This window comes from Nannobrachium achirus (assembly GCF_963921795.1).
Source record: "Nannobrachium achirus genome assembly, chromosome: 22".
Lineage (NCBI taxonomy): Eukaryota > Metazoa > Chordata > Actinopteri > Myctophiformes > Myctophidae > Nannobrachium > Nannobrachium achirus.
In genome coordinates this window covers 34,803,534-34,827,522 of record NC_137829.1, presented here as the reverse complement: position 1 = coordinate 34,827,522, position 23,989 = coordinate 34,803,534, and the positions used below count along the sequence as shown (strand labels likewise).

Sequence of the window (23,989 nt, the reverse complement as noted above, 5' to 3'; positions counted from 1 at the left end):
TTGCCAGGACCTTGAATGGTTTCTGTCAGATGTTCAGGACAGGTAGCTATGTTGATGTTAAAAATGTTCACAGACACAAAAAATGGTTAAAAAACTGTACACGGAGTACTTTATTAACAGTTGTTTGCGTGCAGACGGGGGCAGCACTGCAGAAACATACCACACGTACTGTCCGTACTAAAAAAATATATAAATACATAAAACGATCTTCAAACATCGCGAGACCACTAAAGTCAACGTCGTTTCCGCTGTAAAAAATCCATTCCCGCCATCATCGCGCAGCGCTGCGAGGCGTCGTACGTGTTGTGTGTGTCGTGGGTGGTGGGTCTACTCTGTCCAGTGTCAACACAACATCACACCAGGAGGAGCAGAGGTGAATGCCGGCAAAAAACCCAACTTTCTGCCGCCCGAAAACTTCAGAAATCGGAATTATTGCGAATTGAAAGTTTCCCCCGGAGGAGCAAGCAAAGCCAAGCGGGTAAGAAACGCGCGTGACGCCGCGGACGAAGTGTTGTTGCCCGGGACAGTGTTTTCAACCGCCGACCGACCGAGAACCAGCCACACAGTTAGCCTGTGTGCTTCTATTCTGCATCTAGCTTAAGGCAAGACCCAAATTCAGGGTGAACATAACTCAAATATTTGCTTCTCTGGGGGTCTCTGGAACAAAGCATTTTGAGATGGGCCAAATACATATCATTTTGGGGGTCCTTGTCCCTTGACATGACAAAGTTTGAGAACCACTGATATATGGGCCGATTGTACAAATGTCTTATAAATCTTAGCATTTTTCTGAAATTGCTATATCAGTGCTTCTCAAACGTCGCCATGTCAAGGACCCCCAAAATGATATGTATATTTGGCCGCGGACCCCATCTCAAAATATTTTGTTCCGGGGACCCCCAGAAGCAAAGATTTGAGTTAAAAATGTTAACTCTAAATGTGGGTCTTGCCCTAAGCTAGTTGCAGAACAGATACACTGAGGTTTAGCCTCGTTAGCTTAGCTTTCGTGCTAGTTCGCTAATGGTGGCCCAATATTTTTTTCCCAACGTCCATTCAACCGACGCTAGCTCGCTGTGTTTTGGCCACTCCAAATACACCACACACCTCCGGTCCTGTTAGTCTCTGCCCCCCCGTCCAATGCTTGCTACACACCTCGTAGTCGGAGAGCATTAAATAATGCGGCTCCATGTGTAGCTACATAGTCATTTAGCTGTTCAACCGACAGTGTGTACACTAAGTAGCTAACGTTAGTTAGCCTATGGAGCCGTGCGACGGCTAACGTTAGCTCCACAGTACAGTCATTTATGTTAGCTGCAGCCTGTGATGCTGCTGCTGTATTGGGCGTTAAGAGTGGTGGAAAAGATACTCAAATATTTTACTAAAGACAGTTAAAGTTTTACTAAAGACAGTAAAAATATCAATAGTTGCAATGTAGAAATACTGGTAAGTGAAAGTCCGGAATTAAAAATGTACCGGTACTTGAGTAAAAGTACAAAAGTATTGGCATAAAAATGTCCTTAAAGTTCCAACAGTAGAACGTAGGCTACTAGTTAAGTTGTGAAGAATGTCACGTCTTTTTGTGTAGACCTACGTCTTTTGAAAATGGCACATCTACAAGCTCACAACACGTTGCATCGTGACGCGTTGTGGGCCTGTAGTTCTGCTATTTTCAAATTAAAAAGTGGGTGGGTCAAGTGGTAAATGTATGTTTTCTAATAAATTCTACAAAGTAACTAGTAAATTAAGTTTTCAAATAATTGTAGTGGAGTAAAAGTACAATATTGGGATCAGGAATGTAGTAGAAGTAATTCAAGTAAAAGTACAAATACCTCAACATTGTACTTATTTACTTTACACCACTGGGCATAAAGTTGTTGTAACTGTTTACTGTTAGCCAGTTAAAGTTTACATCTATACTGGGAAGCATCTTGTTCAGGTTCTCAGATTTTGGGTGGTTGTGTGATTGAAACGTGCTGCGGCTTTTGTCTTGAGTTTGCTTTGAATTGTTAGCGGTTTGATTTTCTTGTGTCATGTCAAAAATATACTGACTGAGACTGGTAATGAGTCGTGCACACAAAGGACTTACTATGAATATATTGTTTTACATCAATCTAGCTAAAGTGGCTACAACTATAACTACTATAGTGATGAGCGACATATTTATAGTTGGTGCTTGGTGTGGACACTGGACAGCCCATAACACTATCATGGATGTGTTCGTTGTAGTGGTAAGAATGCAACGCTTGGCTATTTAAACACTGGGGTAATTGTCATTGTACATAAGAGTCTGTCTTTGGATAATAACTATCATTGAGCAACTATTTTCATCCAGCATTTGGTGACAGTTGTCCTTACTGACATATGAGTCGTGCAAACTCAAAACAGTGTAAGCTTGTCACTTTGACTGTATGTAATAACTTAGTTGCAAACATGTTATTTATTCATGTATCTTTATTTTTTATGGGTTTTAGGATCTGTTGGAGCAGCCTCAGAGTGTGCCACCCGCACAGCAAGCCATGGCCATGCCCAAGCTTTCCAGCGGATCTAATGCCATCAAGATCCGCATTAACTGTGTAGACGTAGGCACCTGTAGGTGGAGAGAGGGAAGCTTTGACATCTTTGAGAAAGACAACAAAATCACCCTGTGCATCAAATTAAACTGTGGCGGTCCAAATAAAATTTTCCAGGTATATTTATGTTTTCCACCATAATTGTCCATTTTAACTAACTTAAACCCTCTTTGACAGGGGTACATCCCCCAGGGCCCTACATTTGTCTTTCCCATAATAACACCAAATAGTCAAACTACAAGCTTGTTGTAACATGGTGTGCGGTTATACATCTGCTGTTTTGGTTCGAATGTTCCCCCTAGACTGGGACTAGATTGGGATTTGTGTGTGTGTATTATTTAATATACCTGTAATGTAGTTGTAAATATACTGTATATGGGGGACTGACATTCTAACTGCATAACTAGTCCCAGTTTCTTGAAGGGGGCATACCTATTACGTCTTCTGGTTCAGTTTCCCAAAGCTTTGTTTGATTGGCTCCTATATCAGTTGACTGTTCAAATCGGCTGCAAATCAAATTAAGCTATGGGAAAATGAACAGGAAATGGAAATGCCAGCTTTGGGAATCTACAACCACAGTTATACACAAAGCTTGTATTTTCTTTTCTTTTTTTTCCTTTCTTCTCCTGTAGCTATGAGTTAGACAGACATGGCTAGAGCAAGCACAACAGTGACATTTGACAGGCACGTCTTGAACATCATTTCTTTACCTTTTCCTCAGCTCAACCAGAATGTGAAACACATTGTCATGATCCAGAACCGAATCACGCTAACTTTAAAGGACGGCGTCGGCATCAACCTGGATAAAATGTCCGCTGCTTTGACCCAGAAGACCAAAGAATACCTGGAGAAGGTGAAGCAAGGAAAACAAGGTAGTGAACAACACTTACATACTGTAAACGGGGTTCCCACGGTCAAGAAATTCCTGGAAATATTTTGAAATTAGAAAAATATTTTTCCAGTACTGGAAAAGTTTTGGAATTGATCAAGGGTCCTGGAAGGTCCTGGAAAAAAATAGCTATGCATTGTCTTTGGTTATTGATTTTGTTAATAACTCTGAAATGACAAATTAAACATTGGACAAATTGTCAAATATAAGAGGCAGAAATTGTGAAAATAGCAGATCTACATGCTCACAACGCTTAGATCGGCTATTTTCACAATAGAACCGTGTTATACAAAATTCCTCAACTCGTAGTGCTCGTCAGCGTTCCCAGTTCAAATATGATTATTTCGGGGGTCACGGCCTGAAAAGGTTGAGAACCACTGGCATACACTTCCTGTCTTTGGGCATTGCGCATAGGAGTAAGCGACTTATTGTTATATAGTCCTGGAAATTGGGTTAAATATTCTGGAAAAGTTTTGGAAATTACAGGTAATTGGTAAACTGGGTGGGAACCCTGTGTAAAGAACATACATTTGACCCTATTGGTGCCAGTTCTGTGTTCTCACGTGTTTTCTTTCTTTCTTTGCAGTTTTAAAAATGTCACATGGCAGCGCAAGCTTCGTACTGGGAAACCGGCCTGTCAAAAATGAGACCAGTCCATCTGGAGAAAGACAGGTATACAATATTTGGGAATAGAAAGTATGCACTTTTCCACCAAGACACGCAAAACGTTGAGCAGCATTGAGTGTTGGGAGTTTGGAAGCGCTCGTTGTGAATCACTCAATTGTCTTGCGTTCCACCCGTTTCAGCAGTACTTTGCATTATTGGAAACGAGCGCTTCCAACACTTAGAAAAATAATCGCCTGCACAGAATTTATTGACAGAAAGTAGCTCAACATGTCTATGGTGGATTTGTATGCAAACATACAGCGTACAGCTGCTATGTTGATTTAACATTGTTTAATACAATCAGATAAGACCTTTCTGTTTAGATGTATGGGCTGTCAAGGCCAGAAAGTAGTTTTTGCCACTCAGTAGGGGTTCCCGCACAAGCATACGTAGCTTCTATAGTAGATGATTGGGTAGTGTGGTTGCCTGGGAGTCCGAAGGTCACTGGTTCACCCCCTTGGATGTTGGCATGGGTAAATGCAGGGGATGAATTTCACGTATGACATGCAGATGTAGAGTAACGAATACCCTCCAAACTACCAAACGGTACAAAACTATCATTATATTTCACTGCATAAAATCACATATAAAAAAAAACATATCTCAAAATCAAGGATATTTGCCCACATAATCAAGGATTTTAGTCCGCATAATCGATTTTTGCCTGGAGGGTCTATATTATAACAAAACGAAGCATCATTTTGCACATTGTTTCTGCATTTCTGTGCTTATAGGGAATCTTGCTATCTCTATCTACTTATGAATTAAAAATCCTTCCTTCCCACTTTCAGACCACCCCAAGGCGCCAGAGTGTGGACGGTAGGGAGGACACCACACCGCGGAAGCCCTTGGGCAGCCCCAGCCGAGCACCCTCCACTCCCATCCGCACAGGCCTCTCGGAAAACAGGTTCAACTCTTTTACTTTATTTATTTGTTTTATACTCATTTATTTTTGCCAGACGATATCCCCCCGCTGTAATAGTTTTGTTTTTGGAGCGGTGAAAGCGCTCCCAATAGACAGGTATGTCCGTGGGTATGTCCGTGGCTGGGTGGCTGGGTGGGTGGCTGGCTGGCTGGCTGGCTGGCCGTGTCCGTAGCCTGGCAATACCTTGAGTGGCCACACACAACACACTAGTTAAAGGAGGGGCGCTGTTTTGTGCAGGCCAGGCACACTCACCACTCACTCACAGGCACAGTTTACAGTTTACAGTTTAGGCATTTAGCAACACACTCAGGGTATAGCTGCTCAGATTCACCGCTCCACTTCGAACCGAGGTTTGATTTTTTGGAGCGGTGAAAGCGCTCCCAATAGACAGGTATGTCCGTGGGTATGTGGGTGGGTGGCTGGCTGGGTGGCCGTGTCCGTAGCCTGGCAATACCTTGAGTGGCCACACACAACACACTAGTTAAAGGAGGGGCGCTGTTTTGTGCAGGCCAGGCACACTCACCACTCACTCACAGGCACAGTTTACTCACTCACTCACTCACTCACATAGGGTACAGCTGCTCAAATTCACCGCTCCACTTCGAACCGAGGTTTGATTTTTATTTGAACAATGCAAGATGGCTAGGTGAAATCTCGCTATTTCAACGTCCCATCATTTCGACTAAGGGTTTAGGTCTTCAGTATTACTGAGGGTAAAATTCACCAGGTTAGCATTCTCCAGCGTCGGCAGGTTAGCATTTCACCAGGTTGACATTCACCCGCGTTGAAAAGATGGGACGCCGAACAGATGTTATGTCCAAATGATGATACGCTCCCAGATGGCTAGTCTACCAAATATGGAAACAAATGTCATTTCAGGCTGACTGTTTGTTGCCTTGGCTTCATTACGCATGCTGTATGTTTGCTTTTCAAGGAGTGAGAAGAGGAAGAGATTGCTGACCTCTGACAGTGACCTGACTGAGGACTATCCCAAGGAAAATGACTCGTCAAGGTAAAGCATGTGATGAATCTTCTTTTAATAATTAAAAACACCTGGACATGCTCAATTCACAAACTGACCAGTGTTGAAGTGAGAAGGACGAGACTTGGAATTTTGTAACATTGGGAAGAATAGCCTGCTGCAGTATCAAAACGGCAGAATGTGCAATTTAGATGGCTGTGTGTTCTTTTGGTTAGATATGTAACTGGTATATATCACACAAAACTATGGTAAATAATTTATTTTAAGTTATGTTTTATCCTCAGCAATAATAAGGCGACGTCGGACCCATCCCGGAAGTTCCTGTTAAGCTGCAAAAAGAAACTGGAACAGGGTGAGGAGAACCGTAGCTCAGGTACAACAATATTAATTATCAAATTGCCTTTTTGCTATTACAGAAACTGAAAAAGCAAGACTTGGGCTGTTAATTGGATGTTGTTTAATGTGAGACACTTGACCCTTTATGTCTTGACTATTAGCTCCACTGAACTCAACCCCTCTCCAGCCCACTTCATTTTATGGCAGCCGATCAGTGACTAAAGACTACAGCTCTTTCTTGGACAGGTAAGATCGCTATACATACAGGTATTTGAAGGGAATGGTTACAATGAAGTAATATACTCCTGGGGTGGCTGTGGCTAAGGAGGTAGAGCAGGTGTTTCAAAGATTTTCCCCCAGATTGTTACATTTGCGCATGTAGTACAAGGAACATTTCTTTGGACAAGTCAGTGATGGCACCCAAACATTTGAGAAGTAAATCGAAACATGACGGGACTTTTCAGTTAAACAATTAACAGTAACTAGGGCTGTCACGATTATGACATTTTACATGACGAGTAATTGTCACTCAAATAATTGTGATTAACAATTTAATTGTGTTTTTGTCGTTGACAATTACATTTCTGTTTACTTTATACTTAAAAAAAGAACATTGATAGTGGAAATAGCCGATCTACAAGCTCACAACGCGTCGCGATGCGACGTGTTGAGCTTGTAGATCTGCTATTTCCACAATTTTTTTACTTAAACAAAAATATGAACATTTTTCAACATGGAAACGATTATGATGATTATGAAAAATAATCACGATTATGTCAAATAATTGCGATTAGACGATTATGTAATAATTGTGACAGCCCTAACATTAACATTTACTAATCTGCATGTCCTCGCTGTTCCTTCAGGCCATCCAGTGCAACCCAGTATCCTGCAGCCAAGAGAAGCCTCATGCAGCCCAACCACTCCACTCCATTCAAGAAAGTGCGACCATCCTTGGAGTACGGTGGCTGGAACAAGCAACGACCATCGGCCCTGGCTCAGCCCCAGCCCCCTCTGCAAGGGTGAGTGCAGGTCTCCAAAGCTCAGCCACTCTGTGAAGCTGATTGGCCGATAGGGGAGGCTGGTGCTGGTGCCTACACCCCCACAAACATTTGTTGTGTTGTCCAGAGAGTAGAGACCCAAGGTGGTTTTATTTTTATTAGATATCTCCCCCCCCCCCCCCCCACTCATTGTGATACACACAGCACAAGCACAACACACAAACTATATTATCAAATGTGATTTATGCTTTAGTGCCATTGTAAGAGTTAAGAGAATATCTTAACTCTTCCAATATCTGAATTATTTGGGGAAGGATAATTCTGAAATAACATGTTCATGTTGTCCTGCTGTGCCTATAGTTAACATCCATAGCACATTACATTCTAGTAGTGCCACAGCAGAAATGTTTTCTGTCTATTATACATTTTGACAAAAGAATCATTGGTGGTGGTGGTGGTAGAGCTGTGTAATTCTATTGGGAACATGTGCTGTTGACTAATCCTCCCTGCTCAACTTGCTGTAGGTTCTCCAACCTTGGTAACACGTGCTACATGAACGCCATTCTGCAATCTCTGTTCAGCCTCCCTTCCTTCAACAATGATATGTTAAGACAAGGCATCCCCTGGAAGAAGGTGCCCATCAACGCACTGCTCAGGTAACACGACACAAATGGATTTGATTTATGCTGCGTTTATGCCAGCTGGGCCAGGCATTTGCACTTGCACACGTGTAGACCAAAGCCTCTTTTCCACTACGACGCGGAACCAGAACTTCCCAGAACCTGAACCTTTTTTTTGTTTTGTTTTTTGGTTCTGGTTTTGTTTCCATTGCGCGCTGCACGGCTTCAGTCAAGGTTTGGGTGACTTTAGTTTGGTATGTTTGATCCTTATAGGCGTTTTGCCCACCTCATGGCAAAGAAGGATGTGGGCTGTCCAGAGACAAAGAAGGACCTCCTGAGGAAGGTGAAGAGCGCCATCTCCGCCACGGCCGAGCGCTTCTCTGGATACATGCAAAATGTAAGAACAGTAACATCAGTGTCCTTTTAGTGTCTGTAGAAGCTCCATTATTTATTAAGTATTAAGCCACAGACCACCATTTGAAGATTTAGCCTCTCAGATCCAAAACTTACAATATTTTCCGGAAAATAGGAATTTACGATATTATCGTGATAATCAAAATATCCCCAACATCCATAATCGTGGGGCAGAACATTTGCCAAAAAATAGCAGATCTACAATAAATGTAAATCTCCAAAATGCGATTATCGCGAGTGTTTTTTTTTTATCACGATAAACCATTATCGTCCCATCCCTAGTCTTGGATTGAATTGTCGTGGTGTCTTTCCAGGATGCCCATGAGTTCCTGAGCCAGTGCATGGACCAGCTGAAGGAGGACGTGGAGAAGATGAACAAGAGCTGGAGGAACGATGCGGCCACATCCTCGTCTGCAGTGTGGGACGATGGCCAACAGGCGACGGCAGCTACATCGCCGGTCACCAAGGCAGAGCCCAGCGAGGAGGCCGACACCTCGCGCATCTACACCTGCCCTGTGGTGGTCAACATGGAGTTTGAGGTGCAGCACACCATCACCTGCAAATGGTGAGACCGCTAACCCTAACCCTCTTTGGAATTGCCATATGTGAGCAAATAATGTTTTGTGTAGGATTCTTCGCTAAACTCCTGTTGTAAACGTAGTTTTTTTACAACAAGGGATCATATTTTAGATCGTAATTAGAGAAAAGAAAAGATGAGTGTTAAAATGTAATTAGAGAAAAGAAAAGATGAGTTAAAATGTTTTAATTTACTATCTATTTCTTTCTTATCCTGCGTGTGTGCTGCAGCTGTGGTGAGGCGGTGACCAAGAGGGAGCAGTTCAACGACCTGTCCATCGATCTGCCGCGCAGAAAGAAGACCCTCCCTTTGCGTTCCATCCAGGACTCCCTGGACCTCTTCTTCAGGGTGAGGCTTGAACCCCCAACATGGATTTGATGTGTAATGGTTTTTTTTACACACCGCAGTGTTGAGTTATTAAAACAAGTGAAAACTGAGTTAACACTTAAGTTGCAATGAATGAATCTCTTTGAAGGTCCAAGATGCCATGGTCTCCATAGACTTCCATGTAATTCATAGTGCACGGATCGTGCACGCCCATGCCTAGATCATGCACCACGATTCACAGCTTTCAAACAAAAAAAAATCCGCTTTGGAAATCTGTTCAGGCATTCATGATTTAGCAGCCATTATGTTTTCTTCAGATGTAAACAAACATGGCTGCTATGTTTGAAAGAATGGGTTGGTATGGGGGTTAAACATTCAATTTCGCGATCGCGATCATGCCTATTACATTTCTGGAGGTCCAAAAAATATTTTTGAAAAAAAAAAAAAAAAATCTTGAAAGAAACATTCTTTCAAGCGGCCCAAACTCGGGGTTGGCACAGGGGTGGTACCTATACAAACTTGGGAAACTCAGGGTTGGCACCAGTAGTGTTAATATCGCAACATCCTTTTTACAGATGGAAGAAATCGAGTACTCGTGTGAGAAGTGCAGTGGAAAGTCTGCAACAGTGATGCACAAATTCAGCAAACTGCCCAGGTAAAGGCCACACTTAAACACACACACACACACACACACACACACACACACACACACATATACACACACACACACACACACACACACACAACTGCTCACCCAGAACCTTAATAGCTTTAATTGAATGTCTTGTTATACCTAGCACAAATTACGTTATTCTCTGTTTTTATTGCTCCACAATAACTTTCATATTATGCTACATGCAGTATTTACTTGTTTCAAATAATGTATATACAGTCAGCCACTACTTTGCATGGAAAGCAGTGCTCCCCTTTTCACCAATTCTTTCTCGTTCCCTCACACGTCCACACCCACAGGGTGCTCATCCTCCACCTGAAGCGCTACAGCTTCAACGCCCAGCTTTCTATGAACAGCAAGCTGGGACAACAGGTGATGATTCCTCGCTACCTGACCCTGTCATCCCACTGCACAGAAGCCACGCGGCCTCCTCTCAGCCTGTGCTGGAGTGCCCAAGCAGCCTTGTAAGGACGGACACACACACACACACACACACACACACACACACACACACACACACACACACACACACACACACACACACACACACAGAGATCACCATCTAAATGCGAGCTACCCACCTACCTTCTCATAATAGAATAGTTTGGTGTCTGAAAGAAAACGAAATGGTGTGAATTCTGACCTGTTACCTTTTCTTTATTTATTTAAGGTCCCGAACACTCAAGACCTCCCAGTCAGTCAATTCATCTTCAGCACCTCTCCGGTAAATGCTTGCACCATTTACGTGGATGATTAAATGTATGCTAGTAACTAGAAGGTGGCTGGTGTTTTATTTGTTTTATTATTTGAAGTAGCCAGTCAGAAGCTCAAAACAGCATTTTGGGTTAAGGCACGACCCACCTGCGGAAGCTTCTGATTGGCTGCTTGCCACCCGACGTGGTCATGTGATCAAAGATGACCACGGTGTGAATAAGGTCTATTGCCTTGTAAGTCGCTCTGGATTAAGAGCATCTGCTAAATGCCTAAATTGTTATTTGTATTATCTACATTGTCCACTTCACAGAAAAGTGCCAGTCATTAAAAAAACAAAAACAAAAAAAAAACGTTTTTTTAATTACTTACTAATTACTTTACTATGATATTGTGTGTGTGTGTGTTCAGGAGGGCTGGTGGTAAAGTAGCCACTTCCAGCTGTAGTTCCATGCTCCTGGACTCGGACAGTGAAGAGGAACTGAACAAGAAGACGAATGGGAGCCGCAAGCGACACCTTAGCGAGGTCATCCCTGACGAGGATGATCGGCCAGAAGAGGTGGGTGTACTGCCAGATTAGACGATTCGAAGTTTATATCTATATCTGCCTGGTGCAAAGAAAGGACATTAGCCCGCTATACCATTTGCACTTTAAATAAATTGCTTCTCAACACATCAGTTGGAGACTGTTGTAAGACTACATGCATCAATTTGTGTGTGTTGGTTCAGCGGGGGTCGACAGAGGGGCCACAAGACTTGAACGACGATGAGATGCTGGCTGCAGTGATGGCCATGAGTCGACAGGAGGTGGGGCTCCCTGCTGAATCCCCCCTGGAGGATGAGCCAACCAACAGTCCCGACACAGGCTTTGGGGATGCTGACGTTCAGGAGCTGGACTATCACTGCGGTCTGGAGACGGAGAGCAAACAGCCTGCGGGTACAGTATATTACTACAAGTTTAACCACATAAACCTTAGCACCCCTGTTGGGGGTGGGGGGGTGGGGGGGGAGAGACATTTGCTGAAAATAGCCAATCTACATGCTCAACGTGTGCAAGGGGGGGGAAATGTCATGAATGGAGATTTATTCAAAGTCAATTAGACCTTAAGCTTGCACAAACGGAGATTGGTTTAGCTCAGGGGGTTCTCAAACTTTTTCATACCACGACCCCATAATACGAGGGAAATGATTTGGTGACCCCAGTATTCCTTTTTCTTTACAGTTTCTTGAAATATATTGCTTATTCTTTTGGTAGCCAATTGGCAACCCCAATGGCACCTCCCAGCAACCCCATTTTGTTTGAGAACCGCTGGTTTAGCTGATAAAATGGTCTGACATGTACTGTATGTCTATTGTTTCCTTTACATGTTGCAGATGTTCTGGCCTCCCTGGACCTGACCATGGATGAGAACAAGGAGAACCAGACTCCAGACGGCGTGCAGCAGCAGGGCGAGCTGGACTGGGTCCAGCAGCAGTACAGTCTGGACCAGGAGAGAGAAGAGCAGGAGCTGCAGCAAGCCCTGGCACAGAGCCTTCAGGAACATGTAAGTAGGGAACGTTGGAAAACGGGAGTCTGTCGAAAGACCCCATCATCAAGTCTTGACTGAACCAATGGGGGACGGGGCCTCCATTCCGAAACACCACCATTCCGAAACCCCACCATTCCGAAACACCACCATTCCGAAACCCCACCATTCCGAAATTTAAATTATTTTAACTTTCACCCACCTCCACAAAAATGATTTTAACTTTCACCCACCTCCACCCACTTTACCTCACCCACGTTCACCCCCCCCACCCACCTCCAACCACTTTCCCCCTCCTCCACTCACTTCCTCCCACCTCCACCCACTTTCACTCACCTCCACCCACCCACCTCCACCAACTTTAACCCAGCCACCTCTACCCAATTTCACACACCTCCACCCACTTTCTCCCACATCCACCCACTTCGGCCCCCCCACCTCCACCCACTTTCACCCGACTCCAAGGGGCAGGAAAGTGGGTGGAGGTTGGTGGGGGTGGATGGAGGTGGGTGAAAATGAAACTGCATATTCGGAATGGTGGTGTTTCTGATTTTCGGAATGGTGGGGTCTTATAGAACAATGGGAAACCCCACCATTCCGAATAATGGAAGTCAATCTTCGGAATGGTGGGGTTTTGGAATGGAGGTGTGTACCCGAACCAATGTTCTCTCCCTCGACCCCTTACAGGAGGCCCAAGAGATGAGAGAGGATGATGATTTGAAGAGAGCCACGGAACTGAGTTTGCAAGGTACAGATTGTAACCCCACCATGAGAGATGAGTTCAGTGTAACTCGGTTGTGGGGATTCTGTGGAATTACATTTTATATACACTGACCCTCCCATAATAGAGGGTATGCACATGCATAAAGTGAATGGCAAATCGAGTGGCAAAGTGAATTTAACGTTGTTTAATGCATTCAGATATGACTTTTCTGTTTGGATGTATGGGCTGTCAAGGCCAGAAAGTAGTTTTTTGCCACTCAGTAAGCGTTCCCGCATAATTTCCAGGTATGATGATGATGTCACACGCATACCCTCTATAGAAATCAAAAGTTCATATAAATCAAATTCTGGTCAAATTACAGTACTGAAATTCAATTGTAGGAAATGTTATAAATCCAAATCGAGAATGGGGAAAATATATCTCATATACTCTAGTTCCTTGTTTGAAGTGGCCAGTTATACCAATACCAAGAGTTCAACTATAATTGCGTTGTGCTTACTTTTCAAAGGTTCTGTCTTTTCATCCCAAAGTTAAACTTGTGTACAATGCCTATTGTAACCCTTAGACACTGAAACAAGCTCATCCAAACGCAAACTAAAGACTTTTCAGGGCCTTTTTCATGTGAATTCCGATAATTGTACATTTTTCCAAAACTGCTGCAGAATTAATTATTCTTTATTCATTCATTCAGAATTAATAATTGTACAAAACCACTTAAGTCCTACGTTGTCGTAGGACAAATACTGAAAATAGAACATCTACAAGCCCACAACGTGTGGTGTTGAGTTTGTAGATTGGCCATCTTTAAAAAATAAATACATATGGGGGTTTGCCCAAAATGTGTATGCCAGGTGTAATTTGGTTAAGTAGTTTTTCACCTTTCTCTACTCCTGACCCACCAGAGTTCAACAACACTTTACCAGAGCTGCTGTGCTCAGATGAAGACTCTGGAAATGAGGATGTGCTTGACATGGAGTACACCGATACAGAGGCTGAGGACCTAAAAAGGAATGCTGAGGTAGGTAGCTCATCTACTGCCAGAAAACAGATGTATATTGAAATGTTTACCTCTAAGGTTGTTAAAGGCAAAAATATGTAACATTTCCACTGTTGCTAGTATAAATACCCTGGAAATATCATCAGGAAATGGAGGTTTCATGTTATATATTGTTTCCCCCTTCGCATTACGCTTCATCCCAGTATAGAGATGAGCTAGACAAGATGGGCCAGATTCCCAAGGTGCACTAACTAGGCTGTTACGACCCAGGCTATAGGTCCCTAGGTGTAACATAACAAAATGGACTCCCTCTTTCCCAGTCCCCAAACAGCCAGGCCACACTCTAAAAAAATTAAGATTACCTCACCATAAGTAGCTTAAGGTATACCTTGACGTTGGGTGGCTGCATAGGATTCCATTTAACAAGGACGTCTCTGGCGGTTTATTACTGTTAACGGGTCTGAGGGTTCATTTTTCCAAACAGGCCATCTCTGGAAATTTGGTCAACTGTATTTTACATTCAATATTTGCTGCATATTTCCAGGTTTTAGTGAACACAAGCACACTAGTGGTTTGAAATGACACAATTCCCCTTTAACCTGCAGAGTGGAGACCTGCCAAACTCATTCAGACTCATCAGTGTAGTCAGTCACATCGGGAGCAGCTCATCCTCCGGTAAGCACACCTGTGTCTGAATGGCCTCGCAATGTGACTGCGTTATTCATTTGTTAAAGGTATAATGACATTCTGTTTTTACCAATCATAAAAGTCTTTGCCCTGGTCCTAAAAACATGTTTTGAAATGTTTAAACTTGAAAATCCACTCCATGGAGCCATGGTTTCTCTCTCTTATGGGCCCTCATGAAAAACGGTCTGTCACCTGAAATACTCTATACTCACCACCAGGGGAGCCTCTCACCACCAGGGGAGCCTCTCTCTCCCACTCATTCTAACAAATATTAGTATGGTGCAGTAACTACATGTACTTGAGTACAATTTTGAGTATTTGTACTTTACTTGAGTATTTCCAATTTTCAATTCTTATACTTCTATTCCACTACATCTCAGAGGCAAATGCACTTCCCTCCACTACAATCATTTGGAGGCTTTATACTAGTAACTTTGTAGATTTTGATTATTAATACAAATCAATCACTTGTCAGCCCTAACTATGGTCCCGACCCAGTGGCCACGCACACACACGCACGCACGCACGCACACGCACATACAGATCTGCGGCCGCCCCTCCAACACACTGAGAGATGCGTGCTCGGATAATTGCTTTCGCACAAGACACACTAACACATGCAGTGACTGTGACACAGACACACACAAGACACAACCATGGCAGCTAAAGAGGCTCAGCGGGTGTTCAATACGAGCCGAGGCGCGGGTGTTTTTTCTTACCCCGGGAACGATACATTACCGGAGCCTTGTGGTTACAGATGTACCTTCGCGGAGTTCAATTTAGACCGCCCGCGCCGCGGTAACAGCTCCGCTCCGCTATGCAGAAAAACTTCACGCTCCTTTTCCTCAGTTTAGAGAACCACATTGTCCACATATTGCTTGTGTTTATCATAGCGTTTTACTCTCTGCTCGCTGGCCCGTGCCGGTGGCCAGTGAGTGGGTGTGTGCGGCTGTGCGCTGTGCACGGTCACAGCAGACATAGCCTAGTGTCGGTAAGGAGGAGCGAGGTTCCATTGAGCTCTACCCGGGGAACAGAGCACGGTGCTCAGATACAGCTGACACAGAGTGTCGGTAAGGAGGAGGGGGATTCCACTGATCTCTACCCGGGGAACAGTGCACTGTGCTCTGAGCCTCTGACACAGAGGACGGAGGAGGGAGCTTCCACGTAGCTCTGTAACCCGGGGAGCAGTGCGCAAATACAATGCGATACAATAGCGATTTTAATTATTTCACCAAAGCATAAACAGACTACTTGATATGAAGGATATTGATGTAAATAAGATATTTGAATGGACACATGTATTTTATATGCCCATATTTACAATTAAAGGACAATATAATGTAGAGATGACTTCCTCAAAACTTGGGCTGTGGAGAAATACAGAGTACAGACAGGGAGAGCTATGCGAGAGAGTAGAGCCCAGGAGGAGGAGAGGGGCGGGGAGTCTGGGGCGAGTGGACTGCGACGTCGACGTCCAGTAGCCAATGAACGAAGCATCAGAGACTCATTATGCAGAAACCGGCAGAAACACACAGATAGCAGGAAAACCAATGCATGTCAAAAGTTGCGGTTTTTTTTGGTGCAATTGAGGCCAGGAAACATTAAAAAAAGCATAAAAAACTCAAAATTTATTTTTGGATGTCACCACCCCTTTAAGACTCGTAGCTGATGGGAACTGACTTGAGATGGTCTCAAACTGGACTGAAAAACAACAATCTTTGTCCTCCAAACAGGTCATTACATCAGTGACGTGTATGACATGAAGAAGCAGTCGTGGCTGACCTACAATGACCTGGATGTGTCGCGCACACTGGAAGCCACTGTCCAGCGTGACCGTGACCGCAGCGGGTACATCTTCTTCTACATGCACAAGTGAGTTGATGAAACAGACATCCCATACTACCTAGGGCTGTCACAATTATTACATAATCGTCTGATCGCAATTATTTGACATAAAATCGTGATTATTTTTCATAATCGTTTCCATATTGAAAAATCTTCATTAATTTTCACGATTTTTCAAAAATAGCAGATCTACAAGCTCGCAGCTGTGAGCTTGTATATCTGCTATTTTCACTGGTTAAAGCATTCAATAATCCTAGGCCTAATGTTCTGTTCATGTGATAATGTTGTCCTCAGGGATGTTTTTGAGGAGTTATCTGAGATGGAGAGGAACGGGGCCAGCGGAGCATCAGAGGCAGGAAGGAGTGTCCTGCAACCCCTTTGAGCATTCCATGCTACCTAAACACACACTAACACTCTTCTCTGGTAGAAAGAACTCTCTTCTGTGAACAGATTTTACAGTGAAAGAACTCAAGTACTACTGATCGCCGTCCGTTTTGGTCGTCTTCAGGCACTCCCCCTTCCTGTGCAGAACGCTAGAAGCCAGACTTGGTTTGCAAACCACAGGCAGCAAACTTTCAAGACTCGTTAAAGATAAACAGAAAATACAGTTTAAAGAAATACTGTACAATTTTGTTTTTCTTGTGGGGAGACTTTTTCCTCCTCATTTTGGGGGTGCATATTTTCTTATTTACTTTTGTAAAAACTTGTTCTCTTGGCAGTTCAACTTGTCATTCATTCGGTCATTCATACCGTCTCCTTTATCAGACACCAAGTGGTTCCCCTTGGATTGTATGGTTTTGAGACCTTTAATTTCCAATATATATGAATAAAGATATATTCTATGTTGGAGTATAAGCTAATCTAGAGTTAGAGGGTTGTGTATTCAGATACATGTGGTGCAATATTTATTTTCTGGCACAAACTGGCCAATTCTGTTCAGCTTTTCAGTTCTGTCTTAAGAGTTTCAGTGGGGTGTTTGTTTGAACCCCCACTTGCTCATTATGCTTTACACGTTTATTGTCAAGTGTCTGTTTTATCCATGTTTTGTAAAATCTTAAGAGAAAAAGAACAAGTTGCTCCCTAGTAATAACATGGCTTGTCTTTTATAACTATTCTTCTAGGGGGAAAACCCTAGTGCCTCCCAGTTAAAGAAACATTTTTTTCTTAAGGAATATATGTACGCCGAGCTTTACATTGGAAGTTGCACAACTGCTTTAGAATGTTTGTGAAACCTCAAACACTGTTTTTAATGTGCAAATAAGCTAGGATTGCTCTTCTAAAGTCTAACAGTTTTGTCTATTTATTGCGATATAGTTGTTGATGGCCCCAGCACAATATAATTTTTCTTCATCCTGTACTAAATGGCCAGTATAAGTACACTTTAAGACTTTTTCTGCTATTGTCATTCAGATCTGCTGCTTGCTTGTAGACTGAAGAGCAGGAAGTGATGTGGGATATTGTACAATGGTGATAAAGGTTCAAGGACAATTTATACTAGTTTCAACAACGCAGTTTGATTAAAATAATGAGTTTTCTGTGTAACTATTTACTTGCCATGTTACACAATCAGTGCTCAAACAGAAATGCCCTCATTTAAGTTGCACGGCGCGCAGGTTCCACACACCGAAAGAGCTGCAAGCTCACAGCAACGTATAGTATGGTTCATGGAGGATTAATGTTCCTGTGAGCTATGATCGAGTTAGTTTGCCCAGTTGTATCATCTTGGACAAACTTCAGGAAATGATTCCTCTTCTACATGTTAGCCCGTCGAATCTACGGTTATGAAACATCGCACGCTCCCAAGCGTGCCCCCATGCTGTGTCAAGTGTGCATACTGTATTTGTGAAGCAAAGTGGACAGCTTTTTCTACCTGTTCATACAGTAATTGACTTCCTAACATGCAGATTTAATATGCAGATTTTAATAAAATACTACAGTGAAACGATACTTGAGGATTTCTTCCCCACAAAACATTTAAAAGCAATTTGTGAAAAAAGAAAAACATTGCTGTAAGTAAAGGCAATTTGGATATTTCAACATATTTCCATGATTAGTTCACAGCTCATGGCAAAATATTCAAGTCGCTGGTCCAAGTCGGTCAATAAATGCATTGCAGAGCACCATTCAACTCAATCCATTGTGACACAGTAGTTGTCACCTATTTTGGCTACATCTCTTGGTCAGTGGCTCCAAGTGTCGGCCTGTGAGCCTGTTGTACTCGCTTAGAATGTAACTCTCCCTCTGTAGCATCTGTAAACAAAGAAAATTATTAACTTAACACATATTGAGAGCTCTTGCAACTCATGCAAATCATGGAAGTCAATGTTTCAGCCTTAAAACTTCCAATGTCCTGTATTCCATTCTCATCTCCGCCCTCACTATCCTTTTTATGAAGCACAAACAGCTCATCTTTATTTTTTTTATTTTTTTACAGCGCTGTCATCAACAATTAAACACATTTTCACAATGAGACTTCCATACTTACTTCAGTCCATTCCTCGTCGGTCTCATGTCTGTAGCCCAGCAGGTGACAGATCCCATGAGCAGTGACGACCTGCGCCAGGAGAGGATTGGACCAATTACCCAAATGTGAATATTGTTTTTTAAAAGAAGCCTTAAACCAAACCAATGGTTCTCAAAGTGGGGCCTGGAGACCCCCAGGGGTCCCCTAGCTCTGGTCCAGAGCGTTAGCCAGTTCTCTCCAACGCTCTGCCAGGAAGCAGGCAATACACTATTTTTGTCATCCAACTCGACAGCCGCAGACACAACCAGGAAATAAGAACACTCAACTGCGGCGGTCGAGTTGGATGCATTTTATTTCATGACAAAAAAATAGTGTATTTTACTGAGTGGGTGGGGTGCTGAGAGGTTTCCCACCACAGAATAGACTTTCAACAACGCATAACTGCCTTTGTTTAAGTGATTACTTAGCAAAGTCGTTTATTTTTACTGAAGTCAAGCCCTCATAGGGCAGTGGAATTCCTTGTCCTGTATCTGAGCTGGCATCCTGGCAGAGCGTTGGAGAGACCTCGCTAACGTCCCGGTCCTGGACCTGAGCAACAAAATTAGTTAAGAGCATAATCATCTGAGACACAAGCTGCTGCCATTGGTCTGTTTCTCATTGCCACACCCAGTTATAGCATACAAATCTGCTGAACCACTAGAGCCATATACAGATCCTTCTCGAAAAGTTAGAATATTGTGTAAAAGTAAACTGTCATATATTTCTAGATACATTGGACATTCAGTGAATTATTCCAACCCTTTTTTTGTTAAAAGTTTGAATTTTTATGGCATACGTCTCATGAATTTCAAAAGTCCATATTTCAAAATATTACACTATTACACGAAACCACTCAAAACAAGGATTTATAATAGCGTTGTTTGAAAACAGTGGGAAGTTTCCGAAGTCAGTTATGATTTGGGGTGCTATGGCATCTGCAATGCTTTTTCACACAATATTCAAATTTTTCAAGAAGGATCTGTACTTTGAATTATTCTAAAATAGCCGACCTACAAGCTCATGACGCATTGTATTGTTATGGGATACGTTGTGTGCTTATAGACAGGCTATTCGAACAATTCTTTTTTGTTCAATGTTTGACTCAATGTTTATTAGGGTTTAAAATTTTACACAGAAGTAGGATATGAAAATGCCATATGGTCCTGGGTATTTGGTTACATATAAAGAGAGGGGGGAAATAATTATGTAATTGATCATTTAGATTAGGATAACTCATCCCTGGCACCAAATATTTTCAGATGAGGGCTCTGCTGCCAAATTAAATATTAATTTGGGGGTCCTTGACATGAACAAGTTTGAGAACCACTACTTTAAACAAAAATGTTGGTTAAAGAACTAAAACAAAGTAATGGTCAGCCAACATCACTACTCACAGTGAGAACTCCGTGCAAATCCAAGGTTTCCTCCTGGCATTGTTTCATCAGGAACTCCACTCCCAAAAACACATCTCCAAGGTTAAGCTCATCTCTGTGAAGGGGACAAGGCAGCTTGCCTGGCCGAAGATCCTGAGAGATGCAAAGATGCTGATTCAATAATGGTTTCTCGAATTAAATAACTATTCACCCCCATTCAATTTTAAGTTATTTACACTACAGGACAGATTTGTATTGAAAATCTCAGAGGGTACGTGCCTAAACAGACCCTAGCCTTAAACCGGTCCTGGTGTGGCAATCATTTTGAACATAGACATTACATTAATATTATCTGCAGACAGACTATAAAGTAATACAGATGCCCTAGATTTTACATCTCTAATGACTAGTCTCGCAAAGCCAGACAACTATTCCACAATCTCTGAATGAGCATTTCCAAATCGCAGGGAATCAACAGTCTGGCCACACAAGACTACTTAATGACAAACACTTTAGTTAAGTTTGTGTGTAAAGTTCTTACAGTCCTTAAGTTTTAGTAACTAATAGTTAGTTTCAAACTAGCAATGTACTGGTTGCACCAGTAGCCGAATGTCTTATTGTGTAAATGGTTAGTTACTAGACACATCTGTGTAGCTTTGTCCAATCGTAAAGAAGCCATGCAGGGGCGTCAATTGGGTATGGCAGGGGTATGCAGCTGTCATACCCTGGGTCCAGGGGGGAAAATAAAAATTACTTATAAATATAAATCCATGAATGTCTCTTTGTCTATCTGTGCTGGTTATTATGTTGTTAAATTACAGTAAAATAACTACACATGCACAATTTAACAAACAAGGTATTATAATTATATTCTCCACACTTGTGTTCTCCCCATCTTGACACAATGGTATATTCCCAGGTTCCGCAGGTCAGCTGCACAGGTGCAATGCATTATTGTTAATTGTGGCACGTTTACTAACATGCCAAGTTTAGCTGCACTTGAACAACCGTTCCAGGCTGCCATATCCAGCCCAAGAAAAAATAAAATGTACTTCTTAAAATAAATGTATCATGTCTGTTGCTAAGGTATGGCAACATGACTGGTGCAAGACACCAGTCATGTTGCCATACCTTAGCTTTTTCTGAACTGACGCCACTGCAGCCATGTAGCTTATGTTACAACACCTAACATTCATTATTGGGATGTGTCTAATCTAGCCTACTCGTCTCTCATATTGAACAAAGAATACAATCTTAACTTGTTTCTATAACATTATCTTATCCCGTATAGGCCTCTAACAAGTAGTGTTTCAAAAAACATGGCATGATGACAGGTCGGATATGGTTCATTATTATGCACAGTGCTGAGCAGAGTACGTACTCAACACACTAACTCCAATTACACCTTTATTACAAAGCTTTGAGCGTAGTTGTTGCATGTAGTCGTAGCGTAGGTACATTATTAACTGTAAACTGCTCTATGTAACTAGTTTGTGCACTTGCAACATGATAGTGGTGCTTGTAATGGTTCCATATTTGAGCATTCTCAGAGTTATATTAACACAGGATTAACCGGGGGTCCTTGAGGGAGTTCCAGGGGGTCCCCAGCTAAATTAGTAGTTACTAGTTAGAAACCAAATGGACCCTTATGGGTATGTATGATCCATTTGTACACTCTCTCTAGGACTTACTGGCCTAATGCATGTCAAACTGGGGAGTGGGGATCCTTGAAATTAAAATGGTTAGGAATCACTGCTAGAGCTGTAAAAATCTGGGGGTCCGCAGGCTAATAAGAGTAAATTTGGCGGTCCTTGACATGGAAAAGGTTTGAGAACCACTGAGGTAGGCTTTAAAGAAGACCAGGGGTGTCGCACCGAATCCTAGGCCCTGGGTACAAGGGTTCACTGCGGGCCCCCCATGAATGTTCTTTATAGGGGGAGGGGGTTTAACCCATTTAGACTGGGAACGCATTATTAGTACGCAATATTTAGTCCCAGGGATCCCCCCAGAAGCAAAATTTGAGTTACAAAATGTTTGCTTAAAATACATATATTCAAAGATGTGCACACATTTTCATGACTTAACAGCTTGAGCTTGTATATCTGCTATTTTTCAAATGCTAAAGTATAAAATAATTAGGGCCCAAGGTTGGGTTACCTTGGGCCCTAGTAACTCCCCCCTTGTGAGGCCCCTGCCAAGCTGCTATACCTCGTAGAATGGGAAGGACAGCACATCAGTGGGCTCGTTCTTCTTCCTGTAGACGTGGTTGATGCGCTGCATCCTGCGGTTGTCCACCAGCACGATGCCCAGGTCGAACCTGGTGATGCCCAGGATGTGTCTCAGCGTGTCCACGTCCTTACGCAGCCTGGCGCGGCGCACCGGCACCACCTTCTGGATGTTCCGCAGAACGACACCCATGGTCGGTTAAATTAACCGTCGAAAACGAAAATGTAATCAGATACAAGTCATACAACAAGGTGACATGAGATCGTTCATATATGAATGGGATTGGTTTTAACCAAAACAAATACAATTAAATAAAAAATCGGCCAAGTTTGCGGGGCTAACATAACCAAGCTAAACGTTGCCACACACTAGCATTCAAGCCAAGGTGACACTCCTGTGCGGTAGGTAGACCGTTTCTCAAAACAAATCGCCCAAAACTATGTCAATGTGTGTGGCTGTAAGTGTTCGCCAACTCTAATCACTGAGGAGAAATGATCGCAGTAAATGTCACATCTTCGTGGGACGGTCTGTGGTGGTTTGGTGATGAAGTGAGAAGCCGGTGCGCCGCAGACTGTACAGCCCGAGAGGAAATGTCCGACGGACCGGAACAAGAAGTAATACGTGCTTCAGTGTAACAAGTCCCCTTTTCCCTGCTTGGGGCTTGCAGTGGATTCAGAGATCCATTCTAAAGGAGTTATGTCGCCCTCTGGTGGTGGTGTTGCGTGTTCAAAGCACCAGTGATGAATGTGTTGTTGAGCGGTGGTCACAACGCTCCTATACCGGTATGTCTGTCTGTCTCCGTCCGTGTCTGTATGTAGCCTACACTACAGTACCTTTATGACCACACATGTTGAGGGAGGGGCGCTGTTGTTCAGGATAGGCCAGGCACACTCACACTCACACACACACACACACACACACACACACACACACACACACACACACACACACACACACACACACAGGGGGAGGGGAGGGGGGGTCTCACACACACACACACACACACACACACACACACACACACACACACACACACACACACATTGATTGATTGAAGACTTTATTAGAAGTTTGCATAGGAAAAGGTACAGTTTCATGACGGTACAGTTCACTGGTACAAGGTCTACTAAAAGGAGATCCATGAAAAGACTAAGCTTATTTCCACTGGAAACCATTGAAGAATGACAGACAAATAGAACACAGTACTATGCAGTAGATATGTAAAGAAAAACAAAAACGAAGACAGTAAGTCTAAAACAAACAGTATATACAAAGAAGGGGCAGGGGAGGGTAGGGTTGGGCTAGGTTCATTTTTTACCAGTTGCGAACGGCTGCTGCCTGTAAGTGGTTTTTCAGGGCAATTTTAAAGGATGCTAGTGATCCACACTCCTTTATGGCCTTCGGTAAGGCTTTCCAC

At 42.9% G+C, this 23,989-nt stretch overlaps 2 protein-coding genes across 2 annotated transcripts; one reads left to right on the top strand and one right to left on the bottom strand.

Annotated features, from left to right (window-relative positions):
• Nucleotides 1–363: 363 nt before the first annotated feature.
• On the top strand, nt 364–18,157 carry usp37 (ubiquitin specific peptidase 37). The gene is made up of 24 exons (XM_080752490.1): nt 364–478; nt 2,472–2,687; nt 3,292–3,442; nt 4,046–4,131; nt 4,917–5,032; nt 5,985–6,062; nt 6,317–6,405; nt 6,530–6,614; nt 7,235–7,390; nt 7,894–8,025; nt 8,263–8,386; nt 8,718–8,968; nt 9,211–9,328; nt 9,883–9,962; nt 10,280–10,444; nt 10,651–10,704; nt 11,103–11,250; nt 11,421–11,628; nt 12,066–12,235; nt 12,905–12,965; nt 13,844–13,959; nt 14,544–14,613; nt 16,359–16,497; nt 16,765–18,157. The coding sequence occupies exons 2-24, from the start codon at nt 2,517–2,519 to the stop codon at nt 16,850–16,852; spliced, it is 2,856 nt and encodes a 951-aa protein (XP_080608616.1). The 5' UTR covers nt 364–478; nt 2,472–2,516; the 3' UTR covers nt 16,853–18,157.
• A 308-nt stretch (nt 18,158–18,465) lies between these two features.
• ybey (ybeY metalloendoribonuclease) lies at nt 18,466–22,881 on the bottom strand. Its single transcript, XM_080752491.1, has 4 exons — nt 22,555–22,881; nt 20,368–20,499; nt 18,956–19,024; nt 18,466–18,720 (listed from the first exon to the last, which is right to left on the bottom strand). Exons 1-4 carry the CDS (start codon nt 22,762–22,764, stop codon nt 18,625–18,627), a joined length of 507 nt encoding a protein of 168 aa, XP_080608617.1. The 5' UTR covers nt 22,765–22,881; the 3' UTR covers nt 18,466–18,624.
• Between the last annotated feature and the right edge of the window lie 1,108 nt (nt 22,882–23,989).